The sequence below is a fragment of the Zonotrichia leucophrys genome, chromosome 1, assembly GCF_028769735.1.
Source record: "Zonotrichia leucophrys gambelii isolate GWCS_2022_RI chromosome 1, RI_Zleu_2.0, whole genome shotgun sequence".
NCBI lineage: Eukaryota > Metazoa > Chordata > Aves > Passeriformes > Passerellidae > Zonotrichia > Zonotrichia leucophrys.
Window position 1 is genome coordinate 49,796,806 of NC_088169.1, and position 21,811 is coordinate 49,818,616.

A 21,811-nucleotide genomic window follows, 5' to 3' on the forward strand; every position below is an offset into this window, starting at 1 on the left:
TGTGATTTGTCAGTTGAGCTGTTTTTGACAGTTTATATCTTCTTTTTTCCATTTCTGTACATAGTGCTTGCTGTGACAATGAGCATAGTGTGAATTTGAAAGATTGTGTTTTTCATGCCTGTACTTGAACAATGATCATTAAAGTACAGTATATATTATAAAATATCAGAAAAAATGGGAGTTTTTAATGCTCAGGTTCCTTTGATAGAGTTTTAACACCCTTTCACTGTTTTACTTTTGGAATTAACTTATCTGAATGTAGATTTAAAAATGTTGCTGAATTCCCTGTTTTTCTGTTTGCATGTAAAATGTACATTCTAACATGAAAATATTTCATTATTGTGCATTTATGCTTCTGTTTGTGTAATCTTCTAGCTACAGCTAAGGCAGTTGTAGAAGAAACCAGCAAACTAGCAGATTGCATTGGAAAAACTAGGACCTTGCTGAGAAAAATTTTATCTGAAGGAGTTGACCATTGCATGGTGAAGCTGGACAATGATCCACAAGGATATCTTAGTCAGCCTCTCAGTCTGTTAGAAGCTGTTCTTCAGGAATGCCATAATACATTTACAGCCTGCTTCCATTCATTCTATCCAACACCAGCTCTCCAGTGGGCATGTCTTTGTGACTTGCTGAACTGTTTGGACCAGGTACATTAAAATGGCACAAGTAAATCTAACAGCTTAGCTTGTCCTTTTGCTCAAATTGAAGCCAAGTAATATTTAAACATGTTACTGATTTTTTTGCGTTTATCCTGATTTGCAACTTGAGTTCTGTTGTGTTTTGGATTGTTTTTTTAATGATTGGGTATTGGATTTGTTTCTAGTTTTGTTTGTTTGGGGTGTTCTCTAAATGTAGTTCAATAAGAGCCTAGGAACTTTGTCTTCTTTAGCTTTTAAGATTCTCTGTGGGACAGTGAAGAAAATTTGTCAGCACCTACTTTTTCAGTGTTGAGGCCATGCCTTTATATGTGCTTACTCTTGCCTCATGTTGCCTAAAAGCATCCATGTAGTATTTTTTTTTATCACTAATAATTAAGTAATTCCTCATTATTAAACACTACAGCAATACTCTGATCCAGCCAAGTACATGAGAGGCAGCTGGAAATAGGATTCTGTAATCAACAACTTTCTTCTTTGGCTTATTGTGAATGACCATCCCACACCTAAGCAGTGTAGTTGGTTGCTTGCATTGCTTGTGGTGAGCTGTTAACAGTTTGCTGCTTTGCATGAAGATTCATTTAGCATATACAATTTCAAGGAAGAATCTGTTCTTTAATGTATTACTTTAAGTCGTTTAATTATAATTGTTAATATAAGAAAAGCCTTGTCTTCAAAGGATACCAAAATTTTAAAAGTAATATTATATGGGTTTATTTTAAAGCATGCCAACCAATAAATTTTAATTACTCCAGTTTTGAAGATCTTAATTCAAGCTTATGAGGCAAGGTAATGTCAATTCATAGAAAAGCTTTCTCTAAATTATTTTTATTAATTACAGTAAAGCTGGAAAGTTCCTTTCTTAGTAGTTTCTCTGTTGTTTCAGTGCAGTGGTGCCATTCTGTTAATTTCTTTTCTGTGTTTAGGATATCCAGGAAGCCAACTTCAAGACCTCCAGCAGCCGGCTCCTTGCAGCAGTGATGTCCGCCCTGTGCCACACGTCGGTGAAGCTGACCTCCATCTTTCCCATCGCCTACGACGGAGAGGCCTTGCTGCGCTCCATGGTTAAACAAGTCAGCACCGAGAACGACTCTGCCCTGGCCCATCGCTTCCCTCTTCTGGTAGCACACATGGAAAAGCTCAGTCAGGTGAGGATGTGTTCTAAAAATCCAATGGTTTATTTTACTTTGCAACAGAAAGCTGTTGCGTACCTACACGTTTTTGCTCAATAAAAATGTATATTAATTTTCCTAAGTGTTTTCTTTCTAAAAGGCTTAGTTCAGAAACTTGTTATTTTGTACAATTTTCAACTTTTTGTCTGACATATTCCAACTGTTTCTTCTTTGGAGAATGTCTAAGCAGAATGGTTCTTATCTTAGACTATTAAATTGGAAGAAATATCCTTTGGAGTAGTATTCTGTTGCATAGTGTTTCTGCAGCAATTTTTTCATGTGATCACAAGGAGGAACATCTAGATAGATTTGATGTTTTGAGGAAGACAACCTTAGTTATAAAAAGTCATGTCCCAAACTGGAGTTTTTAACAGGGGTCAGTAAAGGAATTCCAGTTCATACTGTTCTAGCAAAGGATATTAAACAATTTCCAAATCAAGGGCTCTTTAGTGCTGTATTGTTGTAGTTCTGATATTTTAGATTGGATTTACAGGAATGAGAAATAAGATAGAAGATAAATAATAAAATAAAAGATAATAATTATGGAAGTGGGACTACTAAACAGTATTCTTCAATTTGGCTGACAACAGGGGTATGGAATTATGAATTGTGCAAGAAAGGTAAATAGAGGATAGTTGTAGAATCTACCAGTCCCAGAAATTTAGAGCAAAAAATAAGGTCAGTTGTTTTCCACTCTTCATAAAATACACAGTTAAGCTGGGATACATACTCCTATAGGCCATTATTGTGCTAAAAGCTTTCATGGACTTGGTAAGCACCTGTACAAATTAATGAAGGGAAAAAACAACAGGCACTACTAAGTGCAAATACAATATTTGTGTCTTGGATAAGCAGCCTCCTAAATGTAAAAGATGGAAAAATGTTCTGTACAGGTTTGCTTTGCCTGATTATCTTCCCTATTTGTTCACTACTTGGATTTTTTTTTTTTTTGGCATATAAAGAGGTGAGAAAGATAAACCTTGCATTTTCAGCTGTTGAGCTGATTTTATTTTTCTTGAAAGCAGGGGATGTCACTGCTAGGCAGACAACACAGTAGATGCCTAAGCTTAGATTAGTTTAATGGACTTCATTCAGCAAGGAAAAACTGTTCATAATCATCCCACTTCTGGTTTTGTCTTACCTCTTTGCATAGAAGATTCTTTTTGCTTACACCAAAACAATAAAGCTTCTAAGTCTCTTGTTTGGACACTGCAGAAGAAAATGAACAGTTTCAAAGGTAGCATATATCCACTGTGTTTTAATGTATGCTTTTAAAGCCCATAGGTTTTATGGCTGTATAATATATAAAGAAGAGACATCTCCTGGAAAGGACATCTATATCTGGTGTCTTTCCAATGTAATAAAAGACTTGTCACCACCTCATACAGGAAATTAAGGACATCAGTCAATTCTTGTGACAAAGGAATACATACTGTGATAGCTTTGAGTATTTTAGTCTTTTTTTCACCTTCTAGACATTTCTAATCTTCATGAAGTCACAGATATTTCAACTACCTAATACTCATAATATGTGAAAGTTTGTGTTTTGGTTTTTTAATAACCATGTCATTTGTCATTGTTTTTGTTTACACTGCAGAGTGAAGAAAATGTTTCAGGATTGACAAGCTTTCGGGAAGTGCTGGAAAAGATGTTGGTCATTGTTGTTTTACCAGTACGGAACAGCCTTAGAAGAGAAAATGAACTTTTCTCTTCACATCTGGTTTCTAATACCTGTGGGTTGCTTGCTAGTATTGTGAGTGAGCTTACAGCATCAGCATTAGGATCTGAGGTAAAGCTGCTCTAAAACAATTCTAGAAATCTTTCAGGACAAACATACTACATATGTGATAGAGGCTGGATGGGTGTTTTATATGTGTGCAGATCTTTGAGTTTCTGGAATTCTTGGTAGGGCAGATGTTTTGTGTAGATTTAAAAGCATATACGCACTGTACTAGAGAAGTACTGTTGATAATTAGTTACTTCATTAGTGCTAAAGAATACTGCGGATTGTTTTTAAAAGGCACATTTTTTGAGTACTTTGCTTTCTGCCTGCATATTTGTGTAGATATATAATCCTTTCAGGAGGCTATAACTTCGTTAAGTGACAGAAAAGTATTTGATTTTGTTAAAGGCACATCACTGTCTCTGTGCTATCAACAGGCTTTTCTCACAGAAAGAATCAAGCTTTTGATAACATCTTGATTCAAGGTGTTTTTACCATTATGTAACATCTGTTTCTGCCCTCTCCTAATCTTGTCTGTACCTGAGACAGAAATACCTGTTACCTAACACAGAAATACCTAACTTTTCTTTCAGTACAGCTAATCTGTGTTTTTTTGCTAGTTCATCCATAAAATATATATTCAAATACTTTAAAAAAACCGAGTTGGATTTCTGATTATTCCTAGTTAATTTCTAATTATCAGAAATACTTTCTTTTTTCTTTTTAGTCAGTATTAACTAGAAAGCTAGAGCAGCATCTTCTGTGGTTAATGTGTTGACTTTTAAAATTTGCCCAGTTGAGAAATCTGATAATTCACTTTGCTTAATTAAAATAGTCTTAAATTTAGCAGTGAATATTTTTTGACAACTGTATTTAACTTTCTACAGGTTGATGGACTGAATTCTCTCCATTCTGTCAAATCCACTCCAAACCGATTCACTAAAACAAGTCAGGGAAGAAGCTGGAATACTGGGAATGGATCCCCTGATGCCATATGTTTCTCTGTTGACAAACCTGGTGTAGTTGTAGTAGGATTTTCAGTTTATGGTGGAGGAGGAATTCATGAGTATGAGTTGGAGGTATTAGTTGATGATGTAAGTACTACTTTTGGGAAAAGAATTTGAACAAAAGTAACCTCAGGGGTTTTTTTAGAGTACGTTTTTTACAAAGTGATATTTTCATATTCAGTCTAGGCTACCACTAAAACAGTGCACTGGTAGTAGGATTTTTTGCTTGTTGTGGTGAAGATTTTTGTATTACCACAAGCCTCATACCATATCTAGTAGGGTCCTTATCTTGGTTATTGTTTTGAAGTCTTCCTTTTTACAAGTAATATTTGAAGTATCATGGGCTCTTCACTTTCTGGAGCTAAATAGAAATTACTACAGTTACCTCTCTGTCAACCATGAATGAAATGAAATTAAGAAATGAGGTTATAACCAAAAATTGAAGAAAAGGATGATAGCCTCCCAGCTTGATCAGACAGTGCCTACAGATCTTTCATGTGCTGTTGATGTACTCTCTTAGAGGCAGCATAAAACTGTGTTCTGGGTACTTGTAATGAAGCAAAACTGTTGTTGTTTTACACACAGTTGTTCACTATAACTGATGATTCTGATCTCTTCCAAAGGACAAGCATAGGTTACTGTTGGAAATTAACTTCTCTGCTCAGTAATTTCCTGTTCAGGGGAAAGGCTTTACTGTTGACTCTGAGCAGGTTTTTCATCTTTTTGTTTGTAATGCCATGTGTAAAAATTTATGCAGTGAAACATAAGTTGCACAATTTCATGTGCATGTATTTGTGTACATTATAAATGTACTAAAATTACTTTGTTTTTTTGAATCAGAGTGATCATACTGGAGATGCAACTCATTCTCATAGATGGACTTCTTTAGAATTGGTTAAAGGAACTTACACCACAGATGATTCTCCTAGTGACATAGCTGAAATCAGACTTGACAAAGTTGTGCCACTGAAGGTAAATAAAATAAAATCACATCTGTAGGTTTCATACAACCTCTTTAGATAAAAAAATTGAAATGGTCGGTGTAAATTGTTTGAGTTTTTGGATGCACATTCACAAGTTGATCTTGATGTGTGCTTCATAAAGTCTCAACTTCAACCTATGAATTACAAGTTCCATATCCTTTAGCTAGAAGCAATTAGATCCCAAGTGCATATGATTTTTATAAGTGCATATGATGGATTATAGTTGCCGAGTAATTTTAGAATATTTTTGAAAATGTAACTTTTTTCGTGCTACTTGATAGTTAATTTTCTTGGATATCTGCTTGCTCTTAAAGTAATTATAGTAATTTTAAGTTATGGTTCATAATTTGGGAACATGGAACAGCTCTGATTTTGTTTCATGCTGGCCCTTTTTTGTTTTCTTTCATTTGTAGAGTGCTTTGTGGGACTTTCCAGGCTCTCCAGTATTAATGTAAAATAATAACTTTCATATACCATGAAGCCATTAGATATCTGTTTTATACTGCAAGCTGTTTTTGCTCTCCTTTCTCAGGAAAACGTGAAGTACGCGGTTCGTTTGCGGAATTACGGCAGCCGGACTGCCAATGGAGATGGGGGAATGACCACGGTGCAGTGCCCGGACGGTGTAACGTTCACCTTCAGTACGTGCAGTCTGAGCAGCAATGGCACCAACCAAACACGAGGGCAGATCCCACAGATCCTTTATTACAGGTTTGTGTGGTGTAATCATCCATTTCTAAGAAAAGTCAACAAAACCATCGCAGTGCTATTATACCACATCTGTTTTTAACAAGTGATAGAAGTAAATGTGTCCAGAGTGTACTTGTGATGCGTCTTCCAGTCTTGTTTGAGGTTCTCTGTTTTTTTTTTTCTTAATTTGACAAATAATGTGATTGTTGACTTCTTATGATGTCCGTTGTTTGCTACCATAAAGCTCTGAACATGAGGAACTTGTAAGAGGCACTGTTTCAATTTCTGTTTTTTCTATACTATCGGAGATACCTGAGAGATTACTCACTAGCATGTTTATCTCCCCAGTTTATTCAGTTCTTCAGTTTCCAAAAATAATTGCATCAGGTAGTGAAGCAAGGGCTATTTATATAGGAACTCCTCTCTTACTTAGAGGTGAAAGGTATAAAAAGAGAAATTGCTATTGCCTGAAGAAAATCAGCTGAAACATCTGATGGTCCTGCAGAGGAGCTTTACTTCAGCCTTTCAGGATGACAGTAGGAATTCACTTGTGGTAATGCTTTTGCAGAAAGCATTGCTTTTGTGTTTGAGGTGCTTACCCTGATTTGTGTAAAGGCAGGATTTTCAAACTGGCAGTACAAGGCTGATTACTAGAAAATGGAAGGAACAAAAGGATCAATGAATAATAATTTACTTTTATCTTTCATTGTGTGAGAAGTACCTACATAATAAAAGATGTAGAAAATACAAAAAAGTAATACTACACCAACTGATGTATTTTAGACTAACAAGCACGTGAACATATATTGCTTTTAAAGTTTTAAAGAAGGTAAAATATGAAGAAATAAAGTGGCCAGCAAAATTATAGTAATAGTATATTTGAAGATACAGGATAGCTCTAAACTACCTTAAAACTTAAGATTGTGCTCAAAGATCCAGCTTGTCAATAAATACAGTAATTACTTATGAAAGAATGGAATTGCAGTGGTGCAGGTCATGATACTTTAATTGATTTAGTCTCCTGGAAACCTGGACTTTATTATGAAGTATCTTAATTGGAAAGCATCATTATGTAAGAAGGATGAAAGACAAACATGGCGAGCATCTATTTGCACTCATAGATTGTCTGCTTTTATACAGCCAAAAGAGAAAATTAAGAGAGAAATAACAATTTCTTTGATTTCAGAGAAGTAAAGGACATAATTTCAGTAATGGAAACTTCAAGGCATTCTAACAATGGTAAATTAGCATATGAAAAAACCCCACACCAAAGTTCTGTCTTCAGATCAGAGCAGTCTCAGGTTTTTGAGTTTCAACTGATAAAATTCAAAGAGGCTTTCGAAAGAGTAGTGGTACACGTTGGAACTGTTACGGAATAAATTGTGTTGAAAAAAATTGCACCTGCTGTGCTGTAATCACAATGTCTTTGTAGTTTACATGGACAATCTAAATTTATTTATTGCATGGTTATGGTTATGGACTTAGTTTGAGGACTCACTGTTTGATGTATAATGATTTGAAGTTTTGATTTGCTTACAGCAAAGAAACAAATGTTCAGTCAACTATTGTAGAGCAGCTTGTAAAAGTCACACTTCATTTTGTTTGGAGGCTGCTCAGATAGCAATAGAAACTGTTTCTTAGGCATATGCAAAGAAAGACCACATACAGAAGTTTAACACAGTTTGATAAGGGGAGAAAAGTTTTGGAGGAATTTGTTGGAAAAGTACTCAGCTGAATTGCACCTACCATCAGCAGCTAAAAAAGTCAAATGAAAAAGGCTTGAGGCTGACAGCAAAGCTACAATTCTAGGACACTTTGAAGAAACATAATATTTTTGTATGAGTCATTGGTTCACATGACAGAGAAGGAGAGATATCCTTCTTCACTGAACTGCTCAAAGTAAAATTTCTTAAAGTTCTGAAGTGCTAGTCCTGAAATAATGCACTGGACAAACATATCCCAAAGAAAATGGTATATTTTGTTTTACATGTTGACTAAGTGATTTTATTTCTCTGTGCCAAGGCTTAATTACTATCATATTGAAGTCTTGAATTAGTTTGTAATTGTCATTTGATAGCTTTGAAAAAGCAAATCAAACCTTATTGAAATGGCTGCATGCTTGATGTTGTTTAAGAGAGCCTAATTTGACATACAGAGTGGATTTAAAAGAAAGAACTGTTTGTTTGGTAAGTCTTGGGTAAGCCCAAGACTGTTTCAAAGCCATAATTAATCTTTGAAATAAGAAGGGAGAATCTTTGTCTCTTATGAAAATGCAGAAATATCCATTAAGGAAGTTTTACTTGTTTCTGTGAAGCATTTAACATTGCTCTGTTTTTACCAAGACAGGGAACTGGCTTTGGAAGAGCATAGCAATTAATTGTGTGGTTTAAAAGGCATCTAGAGAAAGGAAACATTGCAGAAAAATGCTTTTTATACTTTTTGCCAAATGAAGTTCTTGCAAAGGACTAACAGTGACACGTTTCCTCCAAAATATCCTCCATGGTTTCTTTGTGGTTTTTTTATTGCTTTATCAAAAATTGTTTTGCTTATTCTATGCCAAAAATTAATCAGTAGATTTTTTTTAATGTAATTTTGTATTTGTGAACTTACTTTAACTTAATCCACTGTCCAGGAGTGAGTATGATGGCGATCTGCAGTCACAGCTGTTGAACAAAGCTAATGAAGAGGACAAAAACTGTAGCAGGGCCCTTTCTGTCGTGAGTGCTGTTGTACGAGCAGCCAAAGACTTGTTGCACAGAGCTCTTGCTGTAGATGGTAAGGCTTGAGAAAATTTACTGTACTTTTCAAAACTTTTTACTTTGCTAGCAAGCCATAATAGTAGAATATGACCTGAGTACAAGAGCTGTGATGTTTCTCTTTTGCTTTCCAAAGAATATTTTTCTAACCTTTCATTCCTGTAGGTATCAAACTATGAGTAACTTTTATATCATTGAGTTATGCTTGTGATAGCATAGTCAGATACTTTGTATAAATTTGCTCATCAATTTAGCAAGCATTGTGTTAAAGCTGGTAAGATTCTTTATTTCCTGAAGATATTTTATGACAGGTTAGTTGCAAATTTCCTCAGTTTTAGCACAGAGGTTGTCATCAGTAGGACTGGTTAATGTAATTAATATATAAGCACTTAAACGTCCCTTTGTGAGAAATGTACGTATCAGCCATTGTAGCCAAAATGTTCAGAATATTGCATAGTGCTATGAAACTCATTTTGAAGGTCTGGGAGGACTGTTGTGCTAACTTTTATACTGTAGAAAATAGAAACACAGTTGCACAAAATGGGAAAGAATGCAATAAAATAATCCTCTAAGAGAAGGACATTTTTCAACAAAGAACTATATATAATGATATATTTATCTTGAGTGGACTTGGCAGACTCAGAATTCAACAGTGCCTAAATAATGGAAATAATTTGAAATAAAAATAGTCTGAGAAATAGAACTTACAAGGGGCAAACCAGAAAAATAAGATGTGCTTTGAACCAAAGCATGTTTATTAATAATACCTCTGTTCTAATTATCTTTATTTAGCTGAAGACATTCCAGAGTTACTCAGCTCTTCCAGTCTGTTTTCAATGCTGCTTCCCCTCATCATAGCCTACATAGGACCAGTGGCAGCAGCTATTCCCAAGGTATGCTCCTCAAGAGAAATTACTGAAGAAATGTATCAGTGTAGTAATGCAAGGATAATGTTTACTCTGAAAATTTGACCATCTTGATTTCTTACTATTCTCTAAATTAGGGGTTTATATTTAATGAGTCATGAATTTTCCATGAGACAAGAATTTAAAAAACATGTAATGACCTTTTTTTTAACTTGACTTGAAAACATGATAACAAAAATACCTTCAGGAAGCAGAGAAATATGAGAGGCTTTACTAGTAGGAAAAGATAAGGAATTAAGAGAATGTAATTTACAGCTCATTGATGAGCACTGGGGAGATGAAATGGTTTTTTTTATGTTATATAAATATTATTTTTACAGTAAAGAGCAGAAGCATTTGCTCATGAAATTAAGATTATTTCTGTCAAACTTAGCGTTAGAAAGATGTCAGCTGTAAATAAAGGAATATTTCTTTCCAGTGCCATGGCATTTCTTGCATGTGCCTGGGACACTCTTGAGATCTGTTATTAGATCTACAAATGTCAATAATCCTTAGCTAGTATACACTATTACCTTTTATTGCTTTTTCATGAGCTGTAAGATGTTTTCTGACTTCTTTTTCAAGGGGGAGGAAGTAGAGCTGACCACTTAAAATCTAGCAGACATGTCATGAAAGACAGTGTCAGAATTTAGTTACCTTGTTTCTTCATGGAACTGAGATTTGAAATAACCAAGTGTTTTGCTGTAGAAGTGTTCATCTGCTTAGAACATGTAGTGAAGATCACAGAGAACATAATGTTGAAATAAATATTAGTATGGTTATAGAGTATAACTGGATTTTGGCTTTAGTATGGTATTTACTTTTGTGAACTTGTGCTTCCCGTTTGTTAATGCTCAAGATTTTAGTAGAAGCTATTTTAGGGAAAGGATGTCACAGTTACATGCAGATTCTTGTTTCAGCTTTGGCAGGGCTCCAAGAGAAGATTAATGTACTAGTGCTTTTTCTGTTAGGATTGTGTAGATGCAGAATTGCAAAATGATTTAATGAATTGTTACTAGTGATATTCTGAGAGTGTTCATACAGCCACTGAAGAGAAATGGAAGTATGAGAGTATTGTTTTCACTGACTTATAAGGCGTTCTAATAACACATGTGATGTTATGTTACAGGTTGCTGTTGAGGTCTTTGGCCTGGTACAACAGCTGCTTCCTTCTGTGGCAGTTCTGAATCAGAAGTACGCCCCTCCAGCTTTTAACCCAAATCAGTCTACAGACAGCACCACTGGAAACCAGCCAGAGCAAGGGCTTTCAGCTTGTACTACCTCCAATCACTATGCTGTTGTTGAAAGTGAGCACCCCTATAAGCCTGCCTCTGTTACACACTATAAGGTGAGCACTCTTTCTAAGTGCACGTGCTGCTTCTTAAAAGCTTTACACATGAGTTTTCTTGAGTCGGCATTTACTATCTGAAAAATTTTTGCCATGGATGATAATTAATATTGGCTAATATAGAAGACATATTATTATATTATTGCTGTACTGCTTTTTGGACAAAACTCTACATCAAGTATAGTGGAAAATAGTGAAGTTTTAACCCCCTAATTCAGGTATCTGCTCTAAATCCCTAGATTTACATAGTCTTAGATTTTTCTGCTGTCATGCAGAGTTTCTTTGCTCTAACTGTGGAGGTTGTGAAGGTCAAAGTCTTCATGTATAGAGTATATAATCACATATCAGATTTTCTTATGTAAGAATGCATAAAGTCAGTTCTAGTCAAATTAACATCTGTTGGGAATTTAGCTGCTAGAGAATAGAAAAGTACAAAACCATGGCTAATTCCAAGTCCTGCACCTGCACAGATAGCAGTGTCCTTGGGCCTAGCTGCAGTAGAATAACAAACAGCGAAAGAGACATGAGAAAAGAGAGATGTAACCCCTAAGGAATGAGGTATAGTTTAACCAATAGATTGCTTGGCTTACAGAATATTCATAAGCTTATTACTCGCTGTATAAGTGTCTGATGCTTTCTTCAATATACTAGAATTTGCTTATCACTCATATTGAGTGTCTGAGTCTCCCCTCACCGACAAATAGCTCGACCCCAGCAAAGGCCCTCATTTTTTTCTGTGACAAACATCCAGAAGTAGCAAGCCTATAATCAAGAGCCTCAACAGGACATAAATTATTATTCTACTATTCCAGTTGCTTGTGCTGTGAGACAGCAAGACATCCACTGCAGAAAGTGTAGTTACCGTGTGGTCATCTTGGTGCAATAGTGCTTCCTTTTGTCCTAAAAGTTTATGGAGCATGTCTAAAGCCTTGAGTTTAGTAGTTACTGCATTTGATTTTCTGTAGCTATATGCTATTGTACTGCAGGCCACATTCACTAGTGGAATTCAGCTGCTTTGTGCTTTTCTGGGATTGCATAAACCAGGTATTAATTATGTTCATTGAAGTTGGAGTTTGAAAAAGGTATCTGAGAGTTTAATGTGCATAGTAGTCCGTGGTTATTTTGTTTAATGAACCTGTGCAGAATTCTTAAAAGCACAAGTGGTGCCAGTGCAAATACTTAAACAGAATATTTAGTTATAACACAGGGTTCTAATTGTGTAAAGTGCAGAGCACTTCAGGTGTACATAAATTTCAAGGAATAAATTCGGTTAATGTTAATTAAAAGAATAGCAAAACAATTGTGCAGAATTATGTAATTAAATCACTTCTGTAGACTAAATGAGAGTTAAAGCCAAACGGAAATGAAGAAGTAATGTTAAAAAAAAAAAAAACAAGAACCCCAAAAGCTTGGACATGATTAACCTATTGCTTTGTTGTAGGTGACTTTTCCTGAATGTGTCAGGTGGATAACAATAGAGTTTGACACTCAGTGTGGCACTGCTCAGTCAGAGGATGTTCTTCGTTTACTAATTCCTGTCAGAATTGCACAGAGCCTGGGATTTGGACCAAAGCATACCTCTGTTCATGAGAACCTTAATTCATGGATAGAACTGAAAAAGTTCTCTGGATCTTCAGGATGGCCTACCATGGTGTTGGTATTGCCAGGTAATGCATAGATACTGATGTAATTACTGGTAATGCGTGTTACTGCAATAATTAAAGGAAGTTTGATTTTTCTGCAGAATTATTTTGGCAAACAAAGTTAAAGAAGGGTCTTTATCCCAGCTGGCAAGTAAATTATGTCTGTAGTAGATTTCTTGCTTGAAGTATTGATCTGCTTGTTTTTCCCCATGGTTTTAATTCACATTTTACATATGAAGGCTGGGTTTCATATATACTTATGTAAAAGAAACACACAAAAAGAGGAGGAATATATTATTAATTTATCCTTTTACTTCTCTAAGGGAATGAAGCACTTTTTTCTCTGGAGACTGCGTCAGACTATGTGAAAGATGAAAAAGCTTGTTTTTATGGCTTCAAATGTTATGCAATTGGATATGAATTTAGTCCAGGAAGTGATGAGGTAAGGGAAAAAGTGAGGTAGTTATAATTGCTTCACCTAATAAATCACCTAATAAATTTTTTGAAGGTAAAAAAATTTGTATTTCCACTTAAGGCTAAGTCACATTAGCAAAATATTTTTAGATTATTTATATAAAAGTAATAACATTTTTTTGCAAAGGGCATTATTAATTTGGAATTCTTTAATCAGGATGCTATTGAAATGGCTTTTTGTGTGGTTTGTGGCACTCTGCAAAAACATAGTGTGGTTTTGTCTTGTACATCAGTGGGATATAAGATTTCCTGAAATTCTGGCCTACTTTTGCATCAGAGATCCAAGATGTGGGGCTTTTTACTGTCACTGCCTGTTGAATGACATACTTGCATTATTTTCCAGTGCTCACAGCAGAACTCTGACTCCTTGGAAATGCTGTGTGCATTTAGGCTTCCACAGGTTTTACCCAGTGGTCTCCTCATTTTACCTTTAAGGACATGAGTAATCTCCACCACTGTTTATTGCAAAGGGAAGATCAGATTTCATCACATCTTTGACCCAGTTCTTTCTTTTGGCTTAAGAGATTACTGAAAACACTTAATATGTTTTATACTTCATCCAGAAAAATAAGTCTTCCCTTGTCCTGGGTGTCTTTGGCCCTGTTCCTTCATGTGGATTTTGCAAGGTCTGCATCTTGCTTACACTACAACCCTCACAGAAAATTTACCTCATCTTATTCTGGATTTTGCTCGAACTAAATAATGTCTTCAGATTTTCAGAATGTCAGGTTCTTTGGAATTTATTTACGTATCAGATAAGAACACATAACATAAGATTATCATCTGTGGTAGTACTGGCTTTCAGCAGAATCAGATTTATAATTCCTACAGATGATCTAGTTAGTCTGTGTTTGCTTAAGCAAAAGTTATTTCTATTCAAAAATACCTGTGTAGATTCGTATGTCATTCTTTTTCTTTAAAGCATTTACAAACAAAGCTGCTTGGCATATTCTTAACACTCAGTGCTAAAACATGCTAGCCAACACCTTAAGTCAATCATCTAAGGAATAGTTAGAAGTAATTGTTTTCAGACATACGTATTCTAAAAATTTTGGTACACTGTCCTATGTCACAGCAAAACACGGCAGTAGCTGTATGACAAGAAATACATTGCTGAGAGGCTTCAAAGTGGGACATTACAGTATTTCTTAATATAAAACATTGTCATAAAAATGTATTTATTGTCCTATTTTCTCAGACACTAATTCAGTTTTAATTTTTTTTTAATTTATAGGGTATTATTCAGCTGGAGAAAGAACTGGCGAATTTGGGAGGATCGTGTGCAGCAGCTTTGATGAAGAAAGATTTAGCACTTCCTATTGGTAAGAACATAGTTCATTTTTTCATCTTTGTTTTCTGAATTAATAGTACATTCAAATATTATTGTTGCTTTTAGTTAGAGACAGTAATACAAAATTGTGTCTTCAAGTAATAAAGCTGGCAGTATTTTCTGCTAACCTTTTTCCCTTTGTGTGTATATGGGGAGGAGAAAGACCTGGTCATTTAAATTTGAATGAACTCACCCCATCCACAGGTAGTGTATGACTGTGAACTGTGTCCCAAAGTTTCCTCGTGGTACTTCCTAAATGTGCAGGTATCATCTTTATATTTCTCTTTCACTGTTTTTTTCCTCCCCACACTTCGCACCTTTCTGTATGAAAAAATACCTGCAGCATTGAATTGCAAAACTTCAAATTACTGTTTTAAAGTTGAAAGTGACCATTTTGTCAGTAGACCTTATAGCTAAAAATATTTCTACTGTAGCTTTTTGTTTTTTTTACAGTTAGAAAAGAAATCACATACGTTTACAGCAGATGCTGCAAATAGAAGTTTATAGTAACCCAACTGCAATTTAAAATCCAAGGAAAAATGAGTTTGTGGAAATTAATGGATATGGAAATGAAATTAGAACTTCTAATGATGCAGCTGTATTATGAGTAATATAATTTCTCTTAAATAGCACCAGCATATAGGAAAAACAGGCTCATAATTTATAATAGGATATCTCTGATCATTTTAATGTAGGGGCTCAAATCATAGCTCAGATACTGTTACACTGGAAGCATGGATTAATGAGTAGGAGAGCACTGATCAGTGTGGAGTTTTCATCACAAAACCTTTGTATTTTTAATCGAATATTTTGCTTGTGTATTTGGATTGTTTGCAAAATTTTTTATGTTGTAAGGAGGCACCTCAATTGCACCGGTAGACCTGTATTTCACTCTCCAAAGTACAGGCAATTATTAAGGTTAAATAAGTGCCTTCCTCTCTTATCCCTCAAGCTCCTTAGTTTTGTTGACTTCTCTTAGTTGTGCTATTCTTCTGTGCAGCAACAGCAAAAAGATTGAAATCCTTGTAACTTATTTTCCAATATTTTACTATACTTTGTACTTCTCTTTTGGGAACTTTTTATGTTTGTTCTGTTAAAATGCCTGAAATGAGAAGGATGAAACATAGATTGACTTTATGCTATGCCATAGAGATTTGAAATAAAATATGCAGTGAAGTTACCTGTGCAGTCACAGCTGCATACAAATGTGGTTGTTTATGATCTGTAAGAGAGGAGGGGTAGGTGCATTGCTGCTAAGGAGTTTCTTGATGATTGATCTAATGGCAGTTGATTTGTCTGACTGTTTATCTAACATCAACTCAACAACTTCAACCAAGTCTCTTAATGTTGCTGGTAGGATTACTGTGCTTGTGCTGTATAAGTGCATTGTTTCTCTCCAAGACCACTAGACCCTCTGAGTAAACAAAACTGAGGAATTGTAGCCAACAGTGGTAGTATTTGCAAATGGAAACTACTGTGCAGCCTTTTAAAATGGTTTTCAATTGTGTGTAATTTTGCTTTGAGTGTTTTGCCTGGTGTCTCAGAAAAACACTGTGGCAGAAAAAGTGGTGAGGTTGTGGTTTTCTAGAGCAACATTTATATGCCTTAGTATCAGGCCTTTTTTTCCTTTTTCTGCATCCTAGGTTATGTGTCTTCTACCTTTTTGCCACAAGTGAAATGCTTCTTTAATACTGTCATTCCTAATCTGCAGAGCCCTTTTATCTTACTTGTGGAAGAGTTTTCCTTAAGGAAAACCTACATAGAACAATACAATCAATAATCATATAAAAGACTTCCTTGTAATGCACACACACAGGAAGGCCCTTTTTAGTAGACTTCTCAAACTTTGTTATAATTTCTACAGTTGTACTTTTTAGTAATTGTCATAGTGGGTATAATCAGTGTGCAAAGTCAAATATTTGTGTGAGTATTCCTCTAGAAATATTAGGGATAAAAGTGTTTCGAAGGACCTGACAAGGTTAAGCCTATTTTGCTCTGAAGGAAGATAGACCAGAAAGTGATTTCTTCATATATTAGGAAAAGTATCTTTGAGTGTTACTCCCAAATACTGTTCAAGTTTCCGTGTTCACATGGTTGGTCTTCCTTCTTGCCAGCCACTTCAAGATATGAATTTAAGATGCTTCTTCCCAAGGGAGAGATCTGGTCTGTGACCAAGATCTGACTTCAACAGCAGTGTGAAATTGGTTTATTTATTTTGTATTAATACATTCTTAGTTGTATCAAATCTGGCAGGAGTTTATTTCTGAGGACAGTTTTTAGATGTCTTTATATCTTTGAATTTTAAAAATTGCCTTGGAACTTGGTTTTCTTATTTCTCCCTCTTCTGACTAGTAGAATTGCCTGGCATGTTTTTAAAAGAGAGTAGAAATATGGTTACCTTATCTGTTTCACCCCTCTGTTAAGACTGTTTGGCAATTCTGGTCATCCTGGAATCAGGCTTTGGAGTTGGATTTGTGAGAAAGAAATACTGTGTAATAGTATGTATTTGAGTTTTGTGTTTTAGGAAGATCATAATTTATGAAATTGTGCAGGCTTTGTCAGGTTTTCAAATAATTTTACAAAGGTAAGCTCTTAAAAGGGAGCAGCTAGTGCATACTTAGAGATGCTGCTTCCCATAAACCATCTTGACCTCTCAATCTTTCTGAAAGCATCTAGTGACATCCAAAGACTTGCCATACATAGTGCCTTGGAGATTAAAAGAGAAGCACCAAATTTTTGTTCTCTGTAACTTAGGTTGTTCATTTGTGTGTGCACTGAACTACACTATACTGTATGTTTACTATGTTATTTATAAATATTAATATTTCAGCTGCTGATTGAACAGTATGATACATCATTATGCAGACTTGAAATCTGTAGTATAAAAAGCTTCACAAAACAGAACTGAATCTCATCTTCTGCAGTATGTAGATAATATAACTGGTTTATTTTTCCAGCAGGTAGTGAGTTTGAAGAAGATCTTGAGATACTTGAAGAGGCTGCCTTACAGGTATGCTGCTGCTTTTTATCCGTTGCAATGCACTTAAGCCCATAATTGCATTGAAACTGACTGCTACAGAAAAAAATCGTTTGTAAGGCTTTTATAGTAGAATGGAATCCAGCTTATTATTTGATAGTTTAAGAAAGTCATACAGAATTTTAGTATTTAAATGAAGTCATTTTTATAATGAATCTGCTCGGGAAAAAATACATGCAATGTCACATTGAACATTAGATGACCAAGTATTTCAAAATATCTGTTTAGCTGAAGTTGCAGTATTTGGCAAGTTTTAAATGTTACCAAAACCAATCTTTTACATGTCTTTGTAATGACAGAAATAAAATAACTTTTTCAGCTGAGCAGTGATGTTAATCAAGTCTCAAATAATACAATTGCAGTTTGTTCTGATTTGCTGATGGTCTTTTGTTGAGTACAATGGGAGTTAATGGTGAATCTCCCTCAACTCAAGGTCATTCAACCTCTTTTGGCATAAATTATTGTTCAATAGACTGAGATGGCTTTTTTTAAAGCTTTTATGAGGGTAGAATTTATTCTTCTTGAATAGTTTTAAATGCTCAAAATATTTTTACCAATTGTGTCACATTATGGGAAAATGTGAACATGTTACTGAAAAGTTGTTCTATGTCTCTCTTTTCACCCTCAACCTCTGCCAAAAAAAACCAAAAAGGTGTGCAAAGCTCACTCAGGCATTCTTGGGAAAGGCTTGGCACTATCTCACTCCCCAACCATTTTGGAAGCTCTTGAAGGAAGCCTTCCCCTGCAGGTACAGAGCAATGAGCAGTCATTTCTTGAAGATTTCATTGCTTGTGTACCAGGATCAAGTGGTGGACGACTTGCAAGGTAAAACTGCACTGTTGCTTGTCCTTCTAACTGGCTATAGAACTGTCATAGTTATTTTAAGTATTAGTTGAATAAAACTGTTTGGCTATGTTGATTCCATTAGTACATTAGTTAAAAGCATGTAGGCATTCAGATGTTCTGTGTCTTTTCTTAGCTCTGTGTCACATTTTGCAGAGTAAGAATTGGTCTTTTGGAGGATGTAGGAGATTTTAATGTTGGATGGTTTTCTTTGCTCTAGGTGGCTGCAGCCAGATTCATATGCTGATCCTCAAAAAACATCATTGATTTTGAATAAGGATGACATCCGGTGTGGCTGGCCAACTGTTATTACAGTACAAACAAAAGACCAGTATGGGGAAGTTGTTCATGTTCCTAATATGAAGGTAATTATTGTAATCTTGGCTGTTCTGCTTAAACTTGTTGTCTTTAGTTTTTGTTGTAGGTATTCCACAGAATACTCTTGTATAGGGCAGAAAGTGGCATTCATAAATTCATTGTAATCAGACTTTCTTACCTCTAAATCCACAGACCTGCTGAATTCTGTATTATGCCACCACCATTTCATGAAATTCATAACTTGCCTGTAATGAGTTACACATTTGTAGTTGCATAAATTATCAGTCATAAGTGAGGTTGGATGGTGGTGATGTATTAAAGTGACAAGAATCCATTTTTAAATTTGTAAGCTAAGAAAGAGTGTTACAAACCATAGACTTTTTGATGGAAAAAAGGAATCAGAAGCCCATTGATGGACCACTTTATAGTTACTTTATTTTAGACTAGAACAGTACTCTTGCCTTTTCTGTTTCTAATACTTGGATGTTCCTGTAGTCCTTGCAGTTAATAAGGAAAACTGGCAGGGACTGGTGTTCCTGTGTTTGCCTTCAGCCTCTTCAGTTAACCACTGTTTTTCAGTACTGGAAAGGTGTTCTTGACAGCCTCAGGTAGAGTTAGAAGAATTTTGTGCATTCTGGGGTAAAACCTATGTGGAATGTATAAAAGTGGGCTGCTTGATTTGAAGTAGGAAAGCAATGCAAACAAAATGAAAACACAAAATGGTTTTCATGTAGTTCAAATAAGTTAGGTTATTTCTGTGTTTTAAAGCCCACTGCTACTGTACAGTAGTTGGTTTTGTTCAAGCTGAAGTGTAGATGAAATACTTTTTACAAAGGCATGATTCCTTTGAGTTTTTTTACAGTGAGCTGTAAACATAATAATGACCAGCAGTTCTGCAACAGTAACACAAGAATCAGCTTAGTCACAAGCACTGCTTGAGTGAAACTTGTGTGATTACTGACTTAAATTAGTGACAGAACAAGTGGAAGACTCTCAGTAGTGATTTTATCCTATCAGTCAGGAAAAAGATATGTCAAAATATGATCAAAATTATTACTGGTTTTATTATTTAATTACTGTTCACAAATGTATTAAAGTAACAAAAACCTTAATTCAATTTAATTATTCTTTTGGACTCATTCAGTATGCAATGCAGTGATGTAACTTCTGGTAAAATAAATCAAATTTTGATAAAACTGTGTGTGAAAATTGCAGTATTTGATATTGCAAATTTTGGATGAGTAATATATAAACTTATTTTCCAGGTAGTCTGTCTGTCTTTCTCAGAAAATTGTGTACTGCTAGCTGTTACCTGCACTAATGGAGATCTGTGCTCACTCTGGGGGAATAAGTCACTTAAAAAACATGCATTGAAGAGCACAATATAAATGTGCAGTGCTGGCTGGGAGGTGGCAGAGCCAGCCAGGATCCAGTCTGGCCATTGCTGATCCACATCTAGTGGCCATGATGATCTGCTCTGAAATCTGTGCACTCTCTTGGAAGGCTCTCTTTCTCCTTTGTTGCACTCTTTTGTTCTGGGAGAACTTCCCTAGGTATAGCAGACTGTGTTCTGCCAGCCAGGGAATGCTCTGGAATTGGCAGAAGTGACACCAGCCTGTGCTGATGGTGGAGTCAGTTGGCATCCTCCCAAGATGCTGTGCTTGGCTTTGCAGGTTAAGTGTAGATATACATTGGGTTTTGACACAGCTGGATTTACAGGGAGGGCTCTAAGTGCTTTGTCACTGCACCGCATCAGATTTGAAAGAATGTCTGTGTGTTTTCTCGCTAAATCATATTCCCTCTTCCTCATCTTCTTACAGGTGGAAGTCAAAGCTATTCCTGTTTCTCAGAAAAAAACATCTTTGCAACAAGAACAGGTTAAGAAAGTGCAGCGGATACCAGGCAGTCCTGCAACAGCTGTTTCCCCTAGCAGTGATATGACCTTTGGAGGGCTTCCTTCACCAAAGCTGGATTCCTCCTATGAGCCAATGATAGTAAAAGAAGCTCGGTATATTGCTATTACAATGATGAAGGTAAGTTACTGCAATTTTGGCAATGTAACTATAAAATTCAGCATTCAAAGTGTGTAAAGGTATTCAGTAGAGAAGGAAAAATGTATGGTTGCTTTTAGTCCCAATCTGAAAATATATTCAGTGGAAATTACTTTGATTAATATTAGTTCAGCAATAAACTAAATACATCAAAAGGGCCAATTAGTTAAACTGTAAAGCAGTTAGATTGGATTAGCATAAAAAGGAAAGTTGTCTTTGATTTTGATAAAACAGATTAACAAATTAATCGGAGTCATGCAGGAGAAATAAAAACAGACATGAAAATGGTGAAGGGAAAGTTAAACCAGTATTTTTATGTATATGGAGTTGGAGTGTTGCAGTGAATGCTTACTTTAAACTAAAGCAGGTAAAATAGAAAAACGGGAAAAAATAAGAGCTCAGTGTAGTAAAAAAAGGCATGCAAATGATTTCTATATCAATGCATATGTATTAAGCAGTATCTGATAAAATGAGCCACTGTTAAATGGATCAGCTCAGACACTTAGCCAGGGACAGTTTTTAAAGAAATGAAAACTGAGCAGCCAGTGTTGATTTGATTGAGTATATTGTAGCACATGCAGTAAATTTACATATGTGTAGCATACTCACGCAGTTAAGAGATGTGATATGTTGTGTACAGCTAACAGTTGCACAGCTTAATGAGACTGGATTAGCCAGGAGGGTAGAGGAGGATAATACTTAGCATAATCAGAATGGATTTGTTTTTGGGGCAGAACCAGCAAACTAGCACCTTTTAGAGGCAAAGGATAGTGCTGCAGTACCTGTGTGTAAATAATGCAGCTGGGTACTGAATAGTGTCTTAATAGATCAGTGAAAGAACTGTTAAATCAATGCAGTGTACAACAAATGGT

The 21,811-nt window shown here is 35.5% G+C and overlaps 1 protein-coding gene across 10 annotated transcripts in view; it reads left to right on the forward strand.

Moving 5' to 3' along the window:
- The window catches only part of MYCBP2 (MYC binding protein 2), a 175,667-nt gene that overhangs the window by 88,309 nt on the left and 65,547 nt on the right, over positions 1 to 21,811 (forward strand). For 7 of the 10 annotated variants that reach the window (XM_064713139.1, XM_064713077.1, XM_064713113.1 and 4 more), the window contains 16 exons: positions 376 to 650; positions 1,586 to 1,807; positions 3,429 to 3,620; positions 4,442 to 4,648; positions 5,402 to 5,533; positions 6,077 to 6,255; positions 8,867 to 9,009; positions 9,783 to 9,883; positions 11,025 to 11,243; positions 12,685 to 12,910; positions 13,210 to 13,328; positions 14,595 to 14,682; positions 17,648 to 17,700; positions 18,380 to 18,552; positions 18,791 to 18,935; positions 20,709 to 20,921. In XM_064713139.1, coding sequence (XP_064569209.1) covers positions 376 to 650; positions 1,586 to 1,807; positions 3,429 to 3,620; positions 4,442 to 4,648; positions 5,402 to 5,533; positions 6,077 to 6,255; positions 8,867 to 9,009; positions 9,783 to 9,883; positions 11,025 to 11,243; positions 12,685 to 12,910; positions 13,210 to 13,328; positions 14,595 to 14,682; positions 17,648 to 17,700; positions 18,380 to 18,552; positions 18,791 to 18,935; positions 20,709 to 20,921 — 2,687 coding nt within the window. The remainder of the gene's footprint in view (positions 1 to 375; positions 651 to 1,585; positions 1,808 to 3,428; positions 3,621 to 4,441; positions 4,649 to 5,401; positions 5,534 to 6,076; positions 6,256 to 8,866; positions 9,010 to 9,782; positions 9,884 to 11,024; positions 11,244 to 12,684; positions 12,911 to 13,209; positions 13,329 to 14,594; positions 14,683 to 17,647; positions 17,701 to 18,379; positions 18,553 to 18,790; positions 18,936 to 20,708; positions 20,922 to 21,811) is intronic. The other 3 variants (XM_064713068.1, XM_064713148.1, XM_064713122.1) reach the window with 1 other exon arrangement.